This window comes from Melanostigma gelatinosum (assembly GCF_949748355.1).
Source record: "Melanostigma gelatinosum genome assembly, chromosome: 8".
In the NCBI taxonomy this organism is placed as follows: Eukaryota; Metazoa; Chordata; class Actinopteri; order Perciformes; family Zoarcidae; genus Melanostigma; species Melanostigma gelatinosum.
In genome coordinates, this window is record NC_136641.1 from 20755035 (window position 1) to 20779816 (window position 24782).

General features: G+C 41.1%; 2 protein-coding genes across 2 annotated transcripts; both read right to left on the reverse strand.

Annotated features, from left to right (window-relative positions):
• Positions 1-839: 839 nt before the first annotated feature.
• On the reverse strand, positions 840-10685 carry marchf9 (membrane-associated ring finger (C3HC4) 9; the record flags this gene model as incomplete). The annotated part of the gene is made up of 4 exons (XM_079273678.1): positions 10334-10685; positions 4314-4469; positions 1778-1970; positions 840-1168 (listed from the first exon to the last, which is right to left on the reverse strand). The coding sequence occupies exons 1-4, from the start codon at positions 10664-10666 to the stop codon at positions 840-842; spliced, it is 1011 nt and encodes a 336-aa protein (XP_079129804.1). The 5' UTR covers positions 10667-10685.
• Positions 10686-18522: 7837 nt separating this feature from the next.
• Positions 18523-23998, reverse strand: tspan31 (tetraspanin 31). Its single transcript, XM_079273669.1, has 6 exons — positions 23851-23998; positions 21712-21879; positions 21494-21574; positions 21202-21342; positions 20757-20867; positions 18523-20318 (listed from the first exon to the last, which is right to left on the reverse strand). Exons 1-6 carry the CDS (start codon positions 23911-23913, stop codon positions 20244-20246), a joined length of 639 nt encoding a protein of 212 aa, XP_079129795.1. The 5' UTR covers positions 23914-23998; the 3' UTR covers positions 18523-20243.
• Positions 23999-24782: the final 784 nt, after the last annotated feature.

A 24782-nucleotide genomic window follows, 5' to 3' on the forward strand; every position in this document is an offset into this window, starting at 1 on the left:
AGTTGGTGCAGTGAAATCAGATGTTTGTGTTTATTTTGGCAAGCACCATTGGAAATAGAGCAAATTTGTCATGTGCTTATGTTATGTGATGAAGAATAAAATGATATACCCATGCAAAATCCCCTGTGAAATGTACATACGTATCTTTATTGCAGAAAGGTTAAGTGTCACTGAAATCTCACTGATTTCTTTTTTTATTATTTTTGTACTTTTCTTTTCTTTTTTTTTCTTAACTCGTAATGACTTTATTGATCAGTTGTCACCTCTGTGTTTGCCCTCATGTTTGTTTGTTTGTTTCAGTTTTCGGTCTATTTCCCAGCATCGGTTGTCTTGTAGAAATTGTAAGATCATTATACATAGTTGTCTGGAAATGTTTGGCATGTATGGAGTTACATGATTTCCTCTAAAATCATACATCCGTACAAAAGCAAAGTGAGTAAAAAACAAACAAAAAATAATAGATACAAATCAAACCAAGAGGACCAAATCAAAGAGAAATGTCTGTGCATCCTGATATTGAACTGGAAAAAACGTCTCACCATCTTGGATTCAGTTGTAAAGCCTGTGTACACTTTTTTTTCCTCCACACATTTCTATGTCTTTTAATGCATCGTTATTTCGGTTACTTATTGAAAAGGAGCATCTGGCTTCCTTTTGTTGTACAAAACACGAGGAAAACTCCTCAAGTGTCTGTTGATGTGGCATCGCTCGGCTCCTCACACGACTCCGGTCGTCTACGTGAGTCTGTAGCATTTAATATAAGGTCCACGAGTCCGCCCTCTCATTTACATCTGGACACCAGGATGAGGTCTAACCCATCACACACGCCCCGGTCCGACTCATACCGTGGTCACCCTCATCACCACCTCCCGGCTGGCGGCGGCGCTGATCCGAGGGTCGTTGGGCCGCAGTTGGCTCAGGATGTGCAAGATGGTGTATCCACAGTGGTGGTTCAGAATAGTTCTTAACCTCCTGCTCTGTCGCCCACCACTGCTGCTGGCCAGACCGTGAGGATTACTGCGAGAGTTGCGGTTCCCCGTTTTGCTCGAACTCAGCGGGTCGCCCAAGTCCTTTGATTTCTCATAGTTCAGTACTTTCCACTGCTGATTGACAGCCTGCCATCGTTTGAAGATTCGATACACTGATGATCCCTCGTGGATGATGAGGCCTGGGCAGAAAGAAGAAGAGTGAAGGACATGCAGGGCCCGAATGAATGCCCACTGCTTTACATCAGATATGATGCTTAAAAGGCTGCAACCAGCATCATAACAGGTAGGAACTTTCCATCTCATCTGTACTAGACAGTTGGCAATAATCACAGTGCAGATATCTGATGCCATCTGTTCTCAGTGTTGTCTTACGCGAGCGACTCACAAAAAGCATCAGCCAGGTTGCTCCAGAAAAGTTAATTTTTCTCTGCACATCTTAAAAATGCTTTTATAGCGTAGTTGTCATCTTCCTACTTTGGCACCATCTGCTTATTTAGTTTAGTTTCTGTGTAATTCTGTATGACCTTAACAACCAACAGAATGTGAACTGAATACGTGTTTTTGAGTTTGTCCTTGCATAATGCAACCTATGTTTATTAATATATTTTTGTGTTCTTGTTGCATAATGTATCCCTTTGTGCCCTGTAACCGAAACCTTCTACTACGCCCGACTTTTCATGTGATATTCTTATACGATTCGTCTATAACTGCTGCTGCCGAAGCTGTTTATACAATACTGCCGTGTGATTTTTATGTTTGCACATCTTGGTGTCCACGCTGTCCTTTACCTATGCACACGATATCCATGAAGCCGTACATGCCGTAGCAGATTTGGAAGAGCAGGTCCTGACGTTGCCACTTGGCCGAGGGGCTGAGGGAGGACCAGATGAGCCAGGAGATGCTGGCGATGAGGAAAAGGGAGCCCAGAATAATGGCCGCTATCTGCACCTTCTCTATCACCGTCAGAGAGATGGCCTGCCACTGGAGGAGGAGAAAGATGTCTGAATGAGTGGTGGAAGAAGAACTCAGATGCTTTACGTTTTTCAGCACAAACTCAGCTATAAATCTATTAGGTAGCTCATGGTTCTAAAGAGAATATTGTGTCACTATTTATACACACAATTACAGCAGAAAAATGTACAAAATAATGCTATATTATATAGTCTATTTAATCTATGTTAATTGATTTTTTTTGGTCTGGTATATTACATTTAAACTATTAGCTAGTTATTTGAACTGTTAATTCATTACTTTCAGGTAATTATTTCAACCATTTTCTTTCGTACTGAACAAATTGCGATGACTTAAGAGAGTTAATGTTCCATGAAATGATTAGACTAAACCCTGAAATATTCTGGCGGTCAGCTCAGCAAAGATTGGATGATTTTTATGTCTTCAAGTTTGCCACTTTTATCTCAAGATTGTGCAAAAGGAGACTGGTATTTAGTTAGATTTACATAGTAAATGTTCCTGTGAGTGATTTCATTCATTCTGAAATTGAAGGAAACAAATCATTATTTGTCTTTCTTTGTTGTTTGAAGATGTGTATGCTGTATACTGGTCCTGGCTTGTTTGATCTAATGGTGTCTTGTTATTATATGCATGAAACAAAAATAATAAATACTTCATTCATTCATTTCCAATTAATATTTTAAATGTTTGTCCTGTCTTAGCTAACTATTTAAAACATGAAACCATTACTTTTAGCTGACGATTTCGACTTCTCAAAACTTTTACAATCAAAACAATAATTTATATATAATATATATATTATTTTGTGGTCAAATTAGTTGAACTACTCCACAATGTTTACATGTACCCCCAGACAAGTACTGAGGGATCATAAGAACAACTATCTTATGAATCTGTCACAATAAATAGCATGTATCATGTGTTTTCATTTAAATGATTTATCTGCAAAGTCATTTGTAACCCATGGCTGTTAAATAAATGTTGTGGAGTAAAAAGTACATTTATGTCTGATATGTTGTGTAGTAGAAGTGTAAAGGAGCATAAAATGGAAATACTGTACTGTAAATTGTACACGAGTGCGGAATAAATGTCGTTTCCACCAAATTATGTCTCACCAGTGAGAGAAATCACCATATGAGTCCATGATGAATATGCGCATTAATAAATATTTCAAACACACACACACACACACACACACACATGGCATCTTCTCAATAGGTTTTAGAGTCATTGGCTGCCTCTGAAAAGGAGGGCAGAAGGACAGTGACGCAGAGGGAAAATGTGTCAGCACAATATGGCAAACAGTCCTCACACCACAGCGACGGCCTGAGATTTGTTCTAGCAAAGAGTGTTGGTCTGATGCGGCAGCGTTGGTATGTTGTATGTGTGTTATTATGAAATGTCTCTGTCAGCACACAACTATTGCTTTGTTCTCCCACACGACGAGTAGCTCCCTGCCTAAGCCATGAATTCATGGGCTTTAAAGAAACGTACACCTCACACAGCATGACAACATTTGTGTTTACCCGAATGTTGAGACGAGGTTTGCATCATCACATACTCCATCTCTATCTCGTTTACTTATACAATAAATGAACCATGTAGCTTGTAACCTTGTAACCTTTTGTAAAAAACCTTTTTGAGGAGACTAAATTAAATCTCATGAGCATCTTGATACTGATTCACCTGGACGGGCTCAGAATCAGAGCTTTAGTGAGTTTTCAGCAGAATTCAGGCCACTCAGATCTTTCTGTTTAAGTAACCGTGCGTAGCATTTAGCCGGATCTATTGGCATAACTGGAATATCGCATCAATAAGTATGTTTGTTTTGTTTATAATTACCTGAAAATAAGAATCGTTGTCTTTTTGTTGTCTTAGAATGAGCTGTTTGTATCTACATAAGGCCATGTTTCCACAGGAGCCCAGAAAATAAATACCACACTCTGGCTCACTTTTTAGTCATTTCTCATCGGTCACAGTAGTTCTCCTACACGCTTACCACACAAGAGAAGTTTCAGCTCGTGAAAATATACAACCAGTCAAATATAACACACACACTACCCCTTTTAGTGAAAGTATACTCTAAATATTCTGTTACAAGTAAGTCCCGCATTCAACATTTTACTCCTGTAAAAGTACAGTAGTATCAGCATCAACACATACTTAAAGTACCAAAAGTAAAAGTACTTATCATGCAGAACGATCAATTTCAAAATGATTTATGTGCTGCTTTTCAGCTTTGCAAGAGTTAGAATCCAAGAAAGGAGTGTTAAGCCTTCCTCCCAAAGTTAAAATCTGTTTCTCCACAGATTTGTTGGTGTGTGTTCGTGCTGCAGATTCCCTTCATGTTACCTGCAGAGGGTTCTTGGTGCTGATGGCCAGGACCTGGTACTTGAAGTAGCAGAGCTCGCAGCTCCAGGATCCCCTCTCGCTGATCCAGCGGATGAGGCACGGCTGATGGGTGCAGCGGACTGAGCCGTCACAGCGGCAGGGGCTCAACAGTTCGCCCTGCAGGACAGACGAGGAAAACACAGCATGATGAATTCAGGGGGGTAAAAAATATTGTTTTGATATTCTCAAAAAATCTATTCTGATTTCATTCCCGCAAGTGAAATATATGGATTTTAATTTCAATTTAGAGACCTGTATGTAAGAATACAAAGAGAGATGCTGCTTTAAATACAAAAACATATGTTTATCCTAAGGGACTGTATACAATTTAAAAAGTCCCCATTCATTATTAATATTTTCCTCCCCTTGGATTTGAATAGAAACACCCTCCCCTCCAAATAATATAACAGTAAACCCCCGTTTTCATTGAATATTAATTTTCCTAATGTGCGCTACCAATACACATTAATTGAAATTGAATTCGTCCCTTTTACCAAATAGTACAGCTCCACTCAAGTTCTTGTTTTAAATGTGGATACAAAGTGATACATAATAAAAAGCCGAACGTGTCTTGGTTACAGTTCGGTCAACTGTGGAAGAGCGGATGATTAAGTCTGTGAGTTCAACTGAAAACGCAGGAAAAGATCATATTAGATCACATCTTAGATCATGTATGCTTCATTTCTCTACGCTGAACACATCTGTGGTACTGAACCTACATTTTTAACTTGATATGGTACATTTCATTTTGCTGCAGTTCAGCAAGCGATAACATCTACCGCTATAACATCCACATGGAGGGAACACGGCCATATTGGTCCCTCTGCTAATGGAAGAATGCTCCTTTGTGACCGCTAGCTCACATGAACACATCTTATTGATAAACCATTTTGATCTATTTTTAATGAAATAAATTTAATAAGCAATTATAAAAATGACCCTCCTCCTTTTCTGACCCCCCCCCCCCCCCCCCCCACCCCCTCCATATCTCATCATTTTGGGAGAGTCTCTAAGAAACAGGTTAGTGTCTCTCCGGCACCCCTCCAGCACCTGAAGCGTGTTGGCATTTTCGCAACATTAAGGATGACAACATTCAGGCTGTCATCACCGTTCAGCATCAAACATCCATTTTATCAGAAGGCTTAAAATCTTTTGGCATGTTTTACCTCAGAGGTCAGCAAAGTTCTCACTTCATGAAAAACAACCTATAACCACACCCACGCGTGAAAGCTTTCAAAACACCAGTGTTGGGTGTACCAGTGTGAATCATTGGCGAATCAGTTGGCGGAGGGTTACGTTAGCACAACAACAGTAGGGAGCGGCGGGGCTTCAAGGGCTGACAGGTGAAGGAGAGACGAACTGAGGACGACTCACACAAACTCTGAGTGAACTCTTTGCAAACTTCCATCTCTCAGACATCAAACATACATATTGAGTGTCGGGAGAGTTCACGTCAGTGGTGATGACTTTCCAAAAAGCATTAACTGTTTGTAAACTGGTCTAAAGTGTAAAACAGGGACCAAATGTCTCGATGAAAAGGAACATTTTATGTAACAATTGGATATTTCGCTTTCTTGCCGAGAGTTAGATGAGAAGATTGATACCACTCTCTGTCCATTAAATATGTTAGCTTAGCTTAGCATAAAGACTAAAAGCAGGGGGAAACAGCTAGCCTGTCCAAAGATGACAAAACCGGCAGCATCTCTAAAGCGCACAAATGAACATGTTACTGTACATCTCGTCTCTTTGACAAAATTCCAAGAAGTCACTAAAATAGTCCAACATACAACACCCTGCAAACCGCCTATTGTTGATTTCACTCTAACTTTTTGTGGGAATCAAACAAACAAGATGTTAGTGAGCTTCAGATATCAACCTTCCCCCAAACTCCCAGTAAGACAGAACAACGTTGAACGGAGCATTACTGGGATTATTAACTGTAATCTAATTACTGAATTTCAAATTATGATCCCTTACATTACTGTTACCGAAAACAAGTAATTACTTTACTTCCCAACAGTAACAGCTGAAGTAGCAGAGGACTACTAGTGTAATCAATACAGATTGTATGCAACAGACAGAGGACTGCGTTGACACAAATAATGCTTCTTTTCTTTTTTCCGTCCGCCTGCACTCTGTCGGTCCCCCATCTGGCTTGTTTGACCTTCCCACTTGTAATAAAAGTATTCAAGTGTGCATAAAAGATTGGATTTAGCAGATGAGCCACATGCCACTCATAAACTTTAAAATAACTTGCCTGCTGACATTATAAAGATAACACAGGGAAGGTCAGAAGTATGTGGGAAACTAAATAAAAACCATTTGAAAGCAAACATTTCTAAAATGTCAAACTGTCGTTGGAAAGTGTGCACGTGCGAGGAAACAGTTCCCAGCTTGTACGAGGACGTTAATGTCACGATCAACTAGAACAAAATAAAAACAAAGACCTTTAAAAGCTGTGATTATCATTTTAAAGCGTCACCTTCAACAGAAGCCGTTTAAGCATAAAATGTGATTGTTTTGTCTAAATTCACATCTTCTCTAAAGAGGAACATTTTCTGGAGCTACTCGATGTGTAAGAGACACCATATTTTAGAAAGGGATTCTCTCCCTGCACAAGCGTCCAATTATCACTCAGTAATAAATAACAGCTCATTATTTACATTCACAAAACTTCAAAGTGTCTCCTGAATTCATCGCAAAATAAGGTTCAAGATTCAAATTGTTAAGATTGTTAATTAGATTAATTGTTCACGGATTACAGGATGTACATTTAGTTTTAGTGTGAAAGATGTTTGTTTTTAAATGTACTGAAGTCAAATAATGGCGGAAACACATCTCTGTTTTTAGGTGAAAGCGTTGCATCTCCAGAACAACCTTGTTTTTGAGCTTCATGCTGTAAAAAAATGTTCTACAAATGAGGTCAATGCAAAAAGTACTGAACAGTTAAAACATTATATCACAGTCAAAGTTGCATGTGTATCAGTAAAGTAATACTAATGAGGATTTGCATTTTTTAATTAACTAAGGGTTTACATTGATACTTTAATATTGAAGATCCTACGGGGCAAATAAAAAAAATCTATGAAATTGAACTGAAATCAAATTGATGAAATCCAACAGCAATTGAATAAAGATAGAAGTAATACACACACACACACACACACACACACACACACACACACACACACACACACACACACACACAGTCGGCCTATATTTTTTTGTAGTGTGACTTTTCTAGTTACAGTTTCTCCCATTTGACAGTGAAACCCTGCACCTGAAGGCAACAAACAGTAAAAAAGGAGGCATGAAGGTCACATCTGGACTAGCAGGATGTACCGATGCTCAAATAAAAGTAGAACGTGTGGAATTGTACCGTGTTTGAACAAGTATACAAGTGAAGTCGACTGTAAAGCAACATCACAACTGACATTAACCTACTTAATTTAAAGGGACAAAGAGATACAGATGGAGTTTTTTCTATGTTATTGTCAACAGATCCTGTGAAAAGACTAAAACCGACAATGTGGCTCGAACTGAAAATCTTTAAAAATGTTTATGTTATATTTTTAAAAGAGTTAAATCATTTCCTAAAACAGCTAGTTGCTGTAGTTTTTGTCAAACGTTACCCAGCCAGGAGGAAGTAATGAATCACTGGATTCATCCACATTAATCCACGAGTGAGTTATTCGGCCAACTTGTGTTGGAGGACTTGTGTTTTACATCATTTTTGGACATCAATGGACCTACTATATGGCACAGAGGGATGAGATATGTCAGGCTTTGGACACACACACACACACACACACACACACACACACACACACACACACACAAACAAACAATACTAGTTAGTAGATCAGTTCAGTGTTGGTTTTGGTCTTTTCATAGCATTTGTTGACAATAAGAAAAACATACTTATCCTTTTAACGACAAGTAGACGCAGTACCATGCAAAGGCTGCTCACCACACACTCTCTCTCACACACACACACGCACACACACGCACACACACTTCCTGTTCAGTTGATCTGCCGTGGGTTTGTCCCTCAAGGCCACTTCACAGAGCATGAAGGTGTTAATATGGTGTGTCACTTCTGTGACTAAGAAAATGGTTTTCCTCCTCAGCTGTAACCTTTAGACAAAAAAATGTGCTGTGGCTGCAGACTGCGTGTCACTGTGGAAACACGCTGTTGGGCACTGCAAGTGAAAAGGGCAGGCAGGGGCGATCACCACCACCACTTCCACCACCCCGCCTGACTCCAACATGCCAGCAGCCTATCTCCATGCGAACCTAACACCAGGCCAGCCCCTCCCGCGGGCTTCTGTGAATCCAGACCTACTGTACGTCGACACACGCTCTTTGACAGACAGTTAATAAGGATTCATACTCAATGCAACCCACAGAGCAAGGGTGTTTATGTCTGTAGGTAATTGGCCCGCTGACAGCGACATGATCCCTACCCCTGTTGAGATCTGCTTAAATAATGAAATAACAATAAAATGGCAAATGTGAGCCCCCCCCCCCCCCTGCCCCCCCACACACCCTGCATGGATGTATAAGGTACTTTGAGTGCTGTGGAGGCAAAAGACAAGAAGCTATAATGTACTAGTGTACTCTCAGGGTTTCCCTTCAGTGCTTTGTTTGCTTGCTCTTTGTCTGTAGCTAAAATAAGCAGCTCAGAGCATGTTGCACCATGAGTCACCTTGCTGGAGAGCCCAAAGTCCCAAACATCAACCTTTTATGAAAGGAGGATCTTTGAGTGGGCAAGACAGCAACCTGGGGTTGATCCCCAACTGTAACATCAAATGACTTACTCCAGTTTACTATGTCCCACAATAGAAACTCTCAGGCAGATGTCATGAATTAGCACATGGGCTGTAATAACAATAGGCCTATATGACTAAAGGAGACATGTTAATATCCATCTGTGCTCCTACAGGAGTGTTTCTAGTTATCTCAGGCTTCAGGATTATACCTGCCAAGCCAGGCGGCACAGGTTTCTGCACATCTGTTGAGATCGACATTTGGCCACCGATCAAAAAATATGCACTACTTATTGTTTTGTTTGGGGCTCCGGGGGGGGGGGGGGGGGGGGAAAGCAAGCAGTGAGGAGGAGGAGAGAGAGAGTAGAGTAGAAATGGATCACAAAAAAAGGATGACAAATTCATCTAACTTGTCATTTATCATCATAGTCAACACCATTGTCTGGCCAGGAACAGTGATTGTCATAAGATGAGTCGTTGATCATCCTATTCTGTGACACATGCAGACAGCGGACAGTTGATTTACATTTACAAAATGCTTGTGACTCATGCATATTCAGTCATATTTGTCATCCTGCAGACCTAATTGGCTAACTTTCTTTGTTGCTATGCTGGCGGGATTTCAGATGTGTGGGAACTGCTGCCTCTCCACCACTGATTAGCTTAAACAGTGTTATTTAGACAACCACATCACTGAGCAATCATCAGAAAAAAAAGGAGAATATTTGTCTCTAAATCCAGGGTTCAGAGACAGAGGGTGTCTAGTGTGCCGAATTATAGCCCAATGAGACAAATTTATGATTTTAGGCTTTTTAAATCAAATAAATTTGACTAATTTACATGATTCAAATCTTGCCTTCATCCTAAAGGAGGTACTTGAGAGTGAAGATGGGTGAGAAAGAAAGAAAGAAAGAAAGAAAGAGAGAGAGAGGGGGGTAGGAAAGGATGGTTGTAGAATCCTCTGAACGACAGATACCCACTTTTTGATTTGCTACAACAACAAAAAATCAAAATGGCAGATCACACTATAAAACTTAAAATATGACCACTTCCTGGAAAAATAAAAATCCTGCACTCATGCATGGTGAAATGGCTCTCCACAGCAGCACAAAGGCTCAGCAGCACATTTAAAGCACAGAAACAAACAGCCTGTCTGATTCACAGGACGAGGCATCAGCATTATATGAAGCATCGCCTGCTGCGTGTCTATACCTGCTCTGGGCCTTGGAAACAGATCCGGCACTGGGGGGTCCACAGGCTGCTGGCGTTGCTGCCCAGAGACACAGCGTCCAGGCCCACTTGCAGCTTGGGCTCCTTGTCCTCAAACGCCAGGCTCCGGGGCCGCGGGTCGCTGCCGTAGTACTCCTCCTCGTCATCCCGGGAATGGCAGTCGACAAAAGGCGGCCAACCGCAGCCGCCCATCCCCAGACCTCGCATGGTGGTGGACCGTCTATCTGTGTCTGTGCTGGACTGTCTCGAATCGGATCGCATAAACACCAGGACTTTCAGTTCATTAAAAAACATGCGGATCCGATACTTGAACATGTTTGGCTACATAAAGAATCCGCCAGACTGAAATAAATGAATGAAGTGTTTATGTCACCTCTCCCTCTATTAATTATTATTATTATGAATATTATTATTCATACACCCAATATGTTAATTCTTATTGTAGTATTTTCATCAATACCCCAAGCAGCCTATCAATTGGAAATCCAGAGAAATAAAGGCTCTCGCCCCACTGATGGCATGTGTGTCTAAGCCAATGCGGATGAAAGATTTTCCCTTTCAGCTGGCCGACACACTCTTTCTATATTCATTACTCAAACAACTGGGTAAACGCTGTCTACAGACGCATGCTCCACCGCACCTCGGGAACAAACACACTACAACTTGTACAGGTTTTGATTTCCACGGTCCATTTTTCTTCAGAGACACCTTTATTCAGATGCACTGGGCTTGCAGCAAAAAATAGCCTACATGTTTTGCTACCCAAAGCAGAAGACCGCGAGAGAGTGGACGAGTGGAAGAGAGAGCAACACAGAGCCAGGAAATAGAAGATGGGGTGTAAAGTACAACGACCTGCCATCCATACAGTCAAATCTGGGACTCTTGTCAAGAATCATAATCCAAAAGGAAAATGAGAGATGAAATGGAAGTTTGATTTGGATAATTATAATATGCCTGTTTTGTTTTTTTTGTAATTGTCCCTCACCCTAGCATCCCAAGCGTCAGATCATGGTCCATTTTTTCTTTCCCCCCCCCCTCGCTATCTCTCTTTCTCTCTATTTCATCTCCTTTTTGTAAAGCCTCCACGAAGAATCCGAGCCATTCACCCCGACAATCCACGTCGAGATCAAAAACACAATCCTTTTCATTCTTTTCAGAAGCCTATAGCCTGGAAACACGGCCACACAAAAACACCCGAAAGCCTCATGTTTCCCATCTTCGCCTCGATGTCCATCAGCATTTCATCGCAAGCCCCCCCCCCCCAAAAAAATACGGCCAAAGAGAGAGCGAGAGGCAGAATAATAGAGGCACCCTGCGATTTTTCTAATTAGAGAGAAAGACGGGGAAGACGCATGGAGATGTCTTCAAATCCGAGAGCAATTACACAGCAGTAATGTCATTGATTATTGGATCAGATGGTGGTGATGATGATACTGCTGGCACTGATTTTCCTCCTCGAAATGGTCGGCTTGGAAGATTGAACCAACGCAGCAGCTACTTCCGGAATAGGGAGAAGAAGAACAAGAAGAAGAAGAAGAAGAGGAGGAAAAAAAAAATCTCATCCTGTAAACAAGTCGGTATTTTTTAGCTGGTCCTCCATTCGCCTCCGATGGGTGACGTGCCTCTCCCAGTGCTCCCAGCAGCTGGGCAGGAAAGGCGCTCTGGCTGCTTTATTATTGACCAGCCAGCGCTGTCCAGGGTGCTGATCTCCCTCTGCTGACGTGTACGCTGCGGCCACATGAACCGGGAGCCCGCGAAGTACGAACCGGACCTGGACGTTGATGTGCGTGTGTGTGTGTGTGTGTGTGTGTGTGTGTGTGTGTGTGTGTGTGTGTGTGTGTGTGTGTGTGTGTGTGTGTGTGTGTGTGTGTGTGTGTGTGTGTGTGTGTGTGTGTGTGTGTGTGTGTGTGTGTGTGTGTGTTCTATATAATGTGTGTGAGAGCAGATATGAATTTTGGGGACGTGGTGGAAGAAGTAGCGACAGTAAATACAACAGAGTGATGATACTCTGTTACAAGTAAAAGTCCTGCATTTAAAGTAAAAGTATGAAGTAATAACATTAGTATTTTGGCCTACTCATCATGCCGATTGGCGCATTTCAGAATAGTACATATGATATCACTGGATTATAATTATTGATGCATTAATGTTCATCACTTTGATGTTGCAGCTGGTAAAAGTGGGGATAATTGTGATTACTTTATATACTACTGGGTAACTCCATTACAAACATACACCAACTTACCAGTTTATGAGGTGCATAATGTTTCTATTATTTTGCCCACCCTATTCATATCAACCAATAGAAACAGCCCTCTAATTCAACCACACACACACCAAACTGCAGCCTCCGAATGTCATCAGGTTGAATAAACACCTCTTTAAAATAAAAGCTGAACATTAACCTTCAGCGTAATGACTGTTGTATTAGACTGCATTTGTTTTTGCTGGCAAAATAGCGGATACTTACTGAAGGCATCCAAGATAAAAGTACCTGTTCTGCACTAAAGTGTGACTGATATATTAGTATATGACTTTATGGGATTGTTATACTTCCATAATGTGTAAGAAGACACTAGCTGCTCGTGGGGGAGCTAGTTTGAGTTACTTTATAATGACATAGCACTGGTGGAAAGTTACTCAATATATTCACACACGTGTACATTACTACAATTCTGAGATCCTTGTGCTTTACTTGACTAAGTCCATTTTCTGCTACTTCATACTTCTGCTCCACCACATTTCAGAAAAAACATGTACTTTTTACTCAGCTACAGCATGCATTTGATACATTTACTTTGCAGATTCATAATAAGAATAGAGAACATAAATCAACTTTATGATATATTATTGTAGGTTGAACTACCCAGCAATTTATATTAGCTCCACACTTAAGGCTGCATATAGATTATATATTATAATATAGATTAGCCTTTCTGCATGGTGTGAATTTTTACTTTTGCTAGTTTATGTTAGTGCATTTGTACTTTTACTTAAAGACCTGAATACTTCCTTCACTCTCAATACCTGAGGAACATGAGGCGTCAAGTCCCTGTTGACACGGATACTGTTCCTGTAATACATACAGCAGTGCAACACACAGTACCCGTACTGAAGGTTCAGCTTGTGCTCATCGCAGTTTCAGGTTTTTGAAAGCAGAGAAGGAAACCGTCTCAGAGCAGTTTACCAGGATCCAGAGACAAGATAATTAGGAAAACATCAGAGGCACAAGACCAGAGGTCACTTTAGTCTGCAGTTTGCAGAGAAGAAGCCGCCTTATTGCCTCTCCCCCCTCTCTCTCTCTCTCCCTCCCTCTCTCTCTCTCTCTCTCCCTCTCTCCCTCTCTCTCTCCCTCTCTCCCTCTCTCCCTCTCCCTCTCCCCTCTCTCTCTCTCTCTCCCTCTCTCCCTCTCCCTCTCCCCTCTCTCTCTCTCTCCCCCTCTCTCCCTCTCTCCCTCTCTCTCTCTCCCTCTCTCTCTCTCTCTCTCTCTCTCTCCCTCTCTCCCTCTCTCTCTCTCTCTCTCTCTCTCTCCCTCTCTCCCTCTCCCTCTCCCCTCTCTCTCTCTCTCTCTCTCTCTCTCTCTCTCTCTCTCTCTCTCTCTCTCTCTCTCTCTCTCTCTCTCCCTCTCTCTCTCTCTCTCCCTCTCCCCCTCGCTCTCTCTCTCCCTCTCTCTCTCTTCACACTCTGCATTCTCCTCCATGGCAACACTTCCCACAAACCCCCCTGTCACATTGATCTTGATTGATTTTTCACACTGCTTGTTACAGATATAGATTTACTTTAAGCATAACACTTGATTTGATGCAATGCCATACCTCTCCTAGCATGACATTGTTCCCTGTACGATATATAACTATATATACACACACGCACAAAGATTTAGCTGAGTATATTTACTCAAGTTCTCAGGTACAAATTCAAGGTACTTGTACTTTAGTATTTCTCCACTATACTACTCCATTACATTTGTCTGACAAATTTAGATTCATTCACAATTTTAAACATTTTCATACCACTCTTGTCCAGTGAAAACCATGTATCTTAAATTTGGTGATTCAGAACTGACAGGGAACATTTAACTGCAATGAGCACTTTTACTTTTCATATTTAAGTCAATTTTGTTGATACTTTTACTTAATCAAGGTTTTGAATGGAGGACTTTTGTTTGTATTGGAGTGTTTTCACAGTGTGATATTAGTACTTTTAGTTAAGTAAATGATCTGAATACTTCCTCCGCCACTGCATATCATACTGTACTGTGTTCAGGCTGTGTTGAGTTGTTTGTAATGATCAGCGGGTCTTGAGCATAGCCTAATTGTCCTAATTGTTTGTTTGGACTTTTGTCCATCATAACAGCAGCTATAAGCGTAGTCTGCTAACACTGTTCTCATGCAAAGCAACTAATAACATTCAAAAACAACACTACAGCTACATTTGTTAATCTTTCACTCATAATTTGAGCAACATACATTAATAGCATTGCTACACACCTTTAGAATAAACTGTTCTGCAATGCGCTATGATGGCACATTGTGTAGGAGGGTTATTTTATGATGATTCTGTGTGGGGGAGGGTTGGCACTAAATGCTAATGAGGTGAACATTTGACGAAAAAGGTCTAATGGTGTCTGCATCCAAAGGACTGAACATCCCAGATTTCTAAGATGGAGATTTCATGTCTGCTCACCAGGAAGTCACCTTTATGTTTAACGTAATGTAAACCTGAATTCCTCACCTTGTTCTGTCCCTTTTTCTTCCTCCATTCCTTCAATTTTAAAAGTATTTTCTTCATTTTCCTCATCAGCTAAAGCTTTAGTTCCCTTTGAGTGTAATGTACCCTGACAAAACGCCATCAGATGAGCTCCAATAACCCATCTCAACACCTCCCGTCACGTTCTCAACATGTTTTTTGATTTGATTTGAAGCTGGATGCTATATAACACTATTACACATGTGGGGTTGGGTAAAGGCTTACAAGCAGGCAGGTGCAGATCCGGGTTCGGGTCTATAGGTCCAGATCCAGGTCCAGGTCTATGTCTATGTATATGTCTAGGTCCAGGTGAAGTTGCAGAGTTGGGGTAAGGTTGAGGTTCCAGAAAAGTCCAATACACTCTAATGGTCTGGCGGGGAAAGAAAGGAGCCGGGCCGGCATATGAGATGCTGATGAGGGAATAAGATGCAGGTGAGCAGGTGGGCGGGGAAGGCCAGCCAATTGCAGAGTAGATAAGGGAGCAGGTGAGGAGGAGGAGGTGTGGGGCAGTCAGGTGATTGGGGAAAGTCTGAAGCCATCTGGTGGATGGATGTAAACTGGCAATGAAGGGACTTGAGGAATAGTAAATGTGGCTGTGGAGGAGGGACAGAGAAACAGACTGTGAGAAATGAAGCCCCTGCATCACCTGTACTGCCCTTTAATCTGAGGACTAACAACATGCATCCCTGCTCTGTTTCATTCATTCTGTTTGTCTCCCTTCACTGATAAGAATGATTTGCCTTCCTGTTTGTCCTCACAGTGCTGTGAGAAGAATACAAACCCATTTAAACCACACTGGTGTTTATCCCCATAGTGATCCTATTCCCAGTGTGGGAGGAAACTCCCACTGTTGATATAGTAAACACACATTTACTCAAGGAGGTTTAATCATAACATATTTTCTTAAAACTTATAGTTACAAAAACTTCCCCTCCATTAATCACCTCATGACGCCTCAGAGTTATCTTGTGACCCTTTGGAGGGGCCCGGCCCTGGTTGGAAACCACTGAGCTGACCGAATATGAAGCAGTTAAAGTAGCTCCACTTCAACCAGCTATAACAGTAAATTGCTTGCATGATGTAGCATTTAAAATTCAGGAGCTTTACTTGTAATAATTTAATCATCATATCATTTTTACATTGCTATTGAATGGTTTGCATACTAATAAGTACTTTCTCTGCATCCAGATGATGATTTTAGGTAAAACTATGAGATTGAGTGCTAAAGTCTCTGGATATAAGATATAAATATGCAATAATCATCAATAGAACACACCTATATGGGAGTTTACTTGTAGAACTTGATAATCCAGAAAATCCAGAGCAATTGCATGTGTTTATCACAATATGTTTAGGCCTAAAGCTGAATTTTAGTAACTTTGAACCAAATTTGAATTAAAATTTTTACTTTGGTACCCACAAAATAATGTGATTCCGCAACAGAAAATAACAGAATATGAACCTTTTATTCAAAGAAACTCCTCTGAATGACCTCCCTGTGGTCCCAACAACACATCCCAGTTGTTGCCCTATTATTTATTCATGGCTTATTCACTTATTTTTTTTAATCTTTGACCATTTTTGTCTACCTGAGTCTACCTTTAAGTGTCATTTTTACTTTTCCAAGTTAAATTTTAAAACAGCTCAATAAAATATTGCTATATATATATATATATATATATATATACTGTATATATATGTTATGTAAACCCAAGTAGCTTCAGCATGTTGTATGGATTATTCTTTACAGTATTGTTATTTTAATTTAAGTAAAAGATTTGAGTACATCCCCCGCCACTGAGAATAGGACTATTATAAGAAACAATGTATTGTATCTGAAGGCGACCTTATCTTGCCCCATAAAGCTACGTATAATTAGTTCTGCCTATAGGAACAGCCCTTGTGAAAGCCTTTCATCATGTTAAAATGGACCAAATGTTTTAAGATCCTGCCTTCATGCGCTTGCAGAGTCCATGCTATATCTGTAAGAGGACAGATGGCCATCCCTGTTGGTGCAATTCTCCACAGCTTCTCAGAGCTAATACACCCGGCATATGGACATGCATCACAGGGTGGGGACTGGCATCGGGCCCTCAGGAGAGCACGCTGACAGGATAGGGGACGCGATATGTGGTGCAGTTTTCCAAAAATGCTGGTCTCAAGCCACCCTCAACACTCAAAACCCAAAGCCCTTAGCAGGCACATTTCACTTCCATAAATGTTCCTGCGTCTGAGGAAAGTGAACCTGCAGGTGCCTCCAGGCAGGGTGCACCAACGGCAGAGATTAGGTCACGCCTTTTTGTGAAGGGGGGGGGGGGGGGGTGGCAGCAGGGATGGTGACAGTCTGCCATGGGCCATTAGGATGATGGCAGAGCAGCAGTTTATCCTCATTTAGGACAACCTTGGTTGAAAGGTATCTGGATAATCTCCTCGTGTTCTCTCTATTCCCCTATCAGTGTACTTGAGCTCTCCTTCTGCTCTGCCAGCCCCCCCCCCCCCCCCCCACACACACACACACACATTACTGGACCCATCCCAGCTGAAGGGATTAATGGCCTTCTGACAACACAAGCAACCAAAACCTACTGCTTGAGTAAATTCATTTTACAGCTGCCACGTTGACGCCATGCACCTTCCACTTCGATGCAGTCACTCTGCAAGATAATAGTCTCTAGAAAAAGTCCCCACTGTGTGTACATTCCTTGCTTGTCTTGAGGTATTTACTCATGTCAGAGCAGGACTGAAATAACTAACCAGGAAGAAATGGCAGCAGTAGAGACTCTGTACTGCCACCATGTGGTGGAATGTGTCATATCTTTGGTGTCATCACTCCTAAACTCTGTCACTATAATGTCACAAGACATTGTGTAGTCAACAGTGGTGGAAGTACTAAAAAGATATTTTATTCATGTAAAAGTAGCAACACTGCAAGTCACAGTCCAGCATTTAAAATGAAAAAGTATTAGCAACAGAAAGTAAAAGTATTCATGATGCAGAATGGCCCATTTCTGATTTATATATACATTACTGAATTATAATTAGTGATTAATTAATGTATACATCACTAATATTACAGCCGGTTAACACAATGCTCATTTCACTTTCTTCGTAGAGTGCTGGTAGCTATATATTATAATCATGTATTAGTTAAGTTTTATTATCTGTTAATATTCTAAATCTGCAATGTAACAAAAGCTGTCCGACAAATGTAGTCGAGTAAAACATACACCATTAGCCTCTGAAATGTAGTCGAGTAGAAGTATAAAACAGCATACAATGGAAATACTCAAGTGAAGTACAAGTGCCTCAACATTGTACCACAGTACAGTACTTGAGTTAGCTTCAAATAACATCTTCACACCACCCAGTGCTTTTTATTTAAAGACATAAAGAGATGTAAACTAAATCACTGACTAATGGGAAACAGTTTGCAATTTGAGGTTTTATTATTTGGAAAATTAAGTCTCAAAAATCCAAGATACATTTGAATAACAAGTGCACACAAATTCAAAGTGAGGTTTAATATATGGCATAACGATGCTTAAGATCGGTCAAACTGTTTGTTCACACCAGCGATGACTCCAAATCAGCAGCAGGAAATTCACATCAGCCAAGTTGACAGGTTCAAGTAAGACATGTAGTTACAGTTTGTGTTAGTCCTTTAAGTTAAAAGCAATTCAAGAAGAAGAAACATCGTGAAAGAGAGAATTGATGAGCAGTGATTTATCAACAGGAAATGTCAGACATCGAGCCAGGCAGCAAAATTATATCATCAATGCTACTACATAAATTGAGCCTAATGTGCATCATCAAACTTATTAACTTAAATAGATCCCGAAAATATTTTACACTTTTTTTTTTTACAAAACACTGATGACCAAAAACAGCTGATGGCAACTGCGAACAAAATCATTCCACAAAATAATTATAAAAAAAAAACTGCAACCAAGAGCACATTTTCACAATTAACACGATTAAAAACAAAACTGGGTTTGCAATGAGCAGTTCTGGCTAAATCTATCCAAATGTTTAAAATCATAAACAGCACTTCACTGTATTTCTAGATGTCGCAATTTCTTCCAGTTACACAGAAGAAAATGATACGTACCTGAATCCGCCTCTCTACTACCAAAAGCTATTCTAAGCAACATCACTGTGCAACACAAAGAAACATTAAATACAGGAAGGGTGGATTATTGGGGCCTTCAAAGACCTCAACTATGCAGGCAAACCTCCCGACTAGAGGGGCAACTACCGGCAAACCCACCAAGAGTGATTTCTAAAAGATTATGTACAACATCAAGGCTGCAGTCCATTGGCGTCCTAATATCTCAGACTGTTAAAAGTTAGTTGGCTCAGTTACAGTTCATACTTTTTTTCTGACTAGCAACAACGTTACCTAACATCTATTCTTGCTTCGTAATCCTGTTGCATCCCGGCATTTGTGGCATCTGAAAAAAGAACATTGACATACAATTCAAAAACTACTTTACGACACACGTCCAGTATTCGCCTCCTGTTGCCGCTCGGCTGACTTAAGAGCACGAAGTCATCGCACTGGATATGTTGGGTATACAACTCTACACATCACCAACAGCACTGACCAGAGGAATATATTTGTCGTTATGTGGTGGCACTACATCGGACACAAGAGGAAAGAATTCAAGGTGCATACAAGGTAATTTGTTGGGACACGGCACAGTCATTTGGTTGGTGTGTGGAATAAAATCAACAAAGAGGCCGTTTGTCTGTGTGGGCCCAGGACACATGCAGAGATGTCTCATCCCTTCTTACATAGCAGGAAATCTGGTACTCAAATCAAGGCTGGGTCGCAATACCAGCAAGTCACACTTCTTGGTATTACAAGTTATCCTTTCATACACAAGTATCCAGGTCTTCCGGCTGGAGCTCTGGCAACACTTTCTGGACAGGTTGTTGTAGTTTCTCAGTCTCAGTTGAAGGTGTGTGTGTGATTTATTTCTCAGTGTTTGTCGGGTGCTGCGTGAGCTCGTCCATTCTGTGTGTTGTTGTAGTTGGTGTGGTACTGTATTGTATGCTGGCGTGTGCCTGCCTCTAGATGTGCATGATACTATGTGTGCCAGTATGTCCGACACTGCGTACGGGGGGGGGGGGGGGGGGCAGACTATAGGAAAGCACTCGGGTTCGCTCGTGGATCCTTCTGGTTCCTGTAGCGCACAGCGAGCCACACTCCCAGGATCTGTGGAAGACACAACAGGCAAAAAGATAAATGCACGGGCACGTCGAAATAAATCAACACGGCATCACCAGATATGGTGCATTTTTTTGACAAAGTGACGACTCACAGGGCTAACCGCGAACACGCTACCAAGCCAGGAACATGCGAGCGCTTGTTAATAACACCAGCATCTTCATATTTCATGGAAACTAGTAGGAAATCTGGTACTGAATGATTTCGCCACCAATATTGACATTTATAAATACGGATGCAATCGGTTCTGTAAGGAAGAACAATAAACCAAACTTTACGATTACTGGATGATTTGCTCAACAAAAAGAGAAAACCCAGATTTGCAAAGTGAAACTCAATTCAATGTCTTTCGTCCTTCAAAGCCTTGTTAGACTGATTAAATGAGTGGGTGGTTAACAGATGTAGCTTTGGAGATAGGACACTCACCTCTGTGAAGCTGAAGAAGAGCCCGACGCCCCCGAGGATCTTCAGAGCCTCCGTTGCATGAGTCAGCATCATATCCCCGCAAGTGTAACAGACAGTGTTCTTTTTGCATAACTGGAGGGAAAGACACACAAAAAAAGAAAGAATAGAAGGCCTTTAGTATTCAGCAGTGTGAGTCAACTGTTTGTCAGCTAAACCAGAATTATCCTCCAAAATCTGTTCTGAGAACGACAGAAAAAGTTTTAACTTCTGCTCAGTGGAGCATATTGTGTAACAGGAAATATAATGTGAAACTGAAATATGTATCTATGATGCAGTTGAACATTGTACTTAAGGAAAACCATATCAAATGTAAATGAAACAGAAACAAAAAATATATAGTTTAATTATGCAGCAACTCAAGACTGTGATTGTGCTGGTGAAGCAGGTGTTTAGATCTAAGACCTACAGCGGGACAGTTCTGCAAGTCCAGATCAAACTGTGCCTGGTTGGCGGTGACGTTGAGCAGCCCACAGCAGTTCAGCTGGCTCTCTAGGTCGGTCTTGGTCTTGTTTTCCAACATTCTCCAAGCAGTGTTCAGAAGTGCCTCCTGCAGAACAAATTAAGACAACTTAAATTAGGCAAGTTTCTTGTAAAAAGTCACAACAATGTATTTATGCAGATATAAACACATTTTGGTAATAAGTGTTATTAACATGGACGCAGCGCAAGAGACATTCAAACTGTTCGAGTTTTCTCACCTGTTGTCCGCGGTTCATCGCCAAGCAGGAACATGAAACTCCAAATTGGAAGAGGAAAACGATGAAAAGAACCACCATGTACTTGGAGCAGGAAGTCAAAAGAAACAACAAGGAAAAATCATGGAAAAGAAACACAAAGACCACATTTTCATATCACAGTTCACAGCAACTGACCCGATAATCATCTGTGCATCAATGTCAACGAGGGGAAAGGATACAAAGAAAAGCATGACTTGGTGGTGGTGTATCGCTCCGATGAGTCCAACAATAGCGATGAGCAGCAGGAAGACGCCCACTGCGATGACCCCTCCGATGATGTGGATGCTCGACACCAGGCCGAACCCCTTCCCCCATGCTGCTACTCCGATTAGCAGCAGCCCGACCAGCTAAGAAGAGGGAAGGAAGACGGTTAAACAGTCAGCTGAGGCAGTGTGCATCTGATGGGACTGAGCTGATCACACGGTCATGGCACTACGTTTTGATCACACCAGTTAGGTCTTTCATTAAAAGGTAGTGTTTGCCAAATAAGTGATGCAGGTCATTGTTTTATTTCTTTAATTGATTACGTTCAACAGAACAGTCCTGCTTGTATTCAGTAATACTATTGGCTTGTCACTTCACCTTTACTGGGAGCTGACAAAACATTACAGAATTCATATTTGTCATGTCTGACCCAGGAGGTTCATCTTTTTACGGAGGTACCATTTGTGCCTTTATACGTCTTCTTTCACTGCAGTCAGTGTCCTGACGCAACTACAGCATCACACTCGTGACAGTTACAGTGACTCAGCTGTCGACATGATTGCTGGCATGTGTACATGTTCCAAAGTTTTCTGACTGGGTGGGTCGTGTCTCAAGTGTGTTTATCAGCAGTGAGGCTCAGTGTGTCATAACAACAGGCAAACAATGCAGCGCTTCTCTTACTGCCACGTACTTCACAAAGTGTATACCTGGCAAACTTAAAAATAATCGTGACAGCAGGTGAAAGTGAGTAAGACAAACACAATAAAGATGTTTTTTGACTTGACACTTGATAAGATAAACGAGACATGTTAGTTATACACTGTGTTTACGCATAATACCAATATTGTACTAAAGAAAACCCTAGATGAAAGCACACCACAATATGACGAACATTACCAATTAATCTGACAGATCGCAGTAAATCAAGTGATTATTTAGTCTATTCAATGTCAGTTTATTGTAGAAGACAAAGTAATGCAGCACTTTGTCACAATTAAGAAGCTGGAGCCGTCAAATGTTCAGTATTTAGGCTAGAAATACGACATAAAAGATCAATCAGTTTTCAAAATATATCCGTTTGCTATTGATCAACTTGACTAATCTGTACAGCGCAACACAATATCGACAGATTTAAAAAAAAGACACGTCTGAGCAGTGATGTACAGTTGCCCACTGGCAGACATCAACCAACAACAGTTGCAAAAACAACTAGTTGTTAACAATTAGGGTAAACACATCTGTAATACCAGGCAGCAGTGACACAGTGACTAGAACAATAGAAACAGCTGTACGATATGATGCAATGCAACAGACCAGCAACAAATACAGTCTTACTTAAGCGTTTGCTGAGAGAGACAACTATGCTCCTTGTCTTTATATAAACTCAGGTCTATTTTGAGTTTGTACTTGTACTTTACGTTAGATGGTGATTCTAATATTTTGTCTTCCTTATTCACATATATGAAGGAGCAGCTACAAGATAACACAATACAGTGCACTACCACAAACAACCTCAAAACGCACAATAAGGTCCAAACCTCCCTAAAACATTCTTCACAGTGTCAGGTTTTAGAAAGGGGTACACAGGGCTGGTGTACTGGGACTAAGTTCACGGTGGGTTTATGCTAACGTTAGCTGAGTCGAGGCCAACATGTTGACTCTGACAACTCACATGACTGACACACAAACACATTGGGTCTTGTTGCAACAGGCTCGGGTGACGGATAAGGAGAGAAGAAGTGGGAGATAACACGCATGTCAATCTCACATCTGGGGTCAGCTGGCCTCCCTGCTAACGGTAGCATCCGGGCACATAATGGCGATAGCTAACCGGCTAACTACGATTAGCTAACATATCTAACGCTACATATCTGTCTAGTTAGCTAACGTACACGTAACAACGTCTACCTCTAAATGTGTAATATGAGTCCATACCATTAATCGTCTGGAAAACAAAAACAGAAGAATGTGAAACAAAAAGCAAAATCAGTCATCTTTCTGCGCCCTGGCCACACTGCTGGCTGACATAACGCTAGTTCACTCAGACGCTAGTTACGCTAAGCTAACGTGGCGATAGCTAAAAGTTAGCATCATGACCCATTTAGTACACTCACCATGTAAACCACATTCAGGGAACAAAGCGCATTTTTGGAGCAGGTGAAACCGCCACAGACCATATTCGAAAAATCTCTATCGACTAATGAATAATACTTAATTTTAAAAAACCCAGGCTCGTCGGGCTCTCCGGAGCGCTAACGTCTGGACAACAAATGTTTTTGGTCAGCGGAGAGGGCGTATCTGATGACGTCGGCGCCGCATGTGACGTCAGGGTGTCAACCATACGTCATCGTTTTAGGACAAAACCAGAGTCGTATATAAAGAGAAAGTGGCATCTAGGGGTGAGGTTGCAGATTGCAAGCAATAACGTACCCCTCCGACCACCCTCCCTTTGACACCGTGTCAGAGGACTACAGTGGCCCTGGTAGGGATAGGTACCTTTGAGATACAAGGAGCTACTCTTATCAATACGCTGTTGTTTTTCATGACTAAATGAATGCTTTTAAAAAGCCATGTAGAATTTTAAAAACAAATAATTCAGAACAGAATCAGAAGATATTTCAAATTTAGATATAACTAAATGTAACTGGATCCTGATGTAGTTTAATTTAGCTGTACATCAATTCAATTTTATATTTATTTATTTATCTTTACCACATTGAGCAGACATAAAACCACACCCTGTGTCTGGAATGACAAACCAGTTGTGATTTCCATTTTGCCAGAAAAGATGTTACTATAAAACGGTGAAAACAAAAGTAAACATTTTAACATTAAAAATGACATAAAAGACTGGAAAACAGGAATCCCAGTCTGTGTGAACACAGTGAGTATTTTCAGCAGTGCTCTCTGTTGTTTTAACAGGCCACCTGTTACACGAGGATTACACAATAAGCTCGGTAAATACATCATATTCTGTGACACAGCATGAAAAAGACAAACAGAGAAATGTTTGACATGAGCAGTCATTTATTCACACATACATTTG

Bases quoted from the DNA above. Each gene is read 5' to 3' on its own strand.
- tspan31 (XM_079273669.1), bottom strand. From the start codon at position 23,913: ATGGTCTGTGGCGGTTTCACCTGCTCCAAAAATGCGCTTTGTTCCCTG. The intron at 20,868-21,201 runs GTAGGTCTTAGA...CTTTCCCTCCAG, and splicing joins ACTTGCAGAACTGTCCCGCT to TTATGCAAAAAGAACACTGT. The intron at 20,319-20,756 runs GTGAGTGTCCTA...TGTCTTCCACAG, and splicing joins TCTTCTTCAGCTTCACAGAG to ATCCTGGGAGTGTGGCTCGC.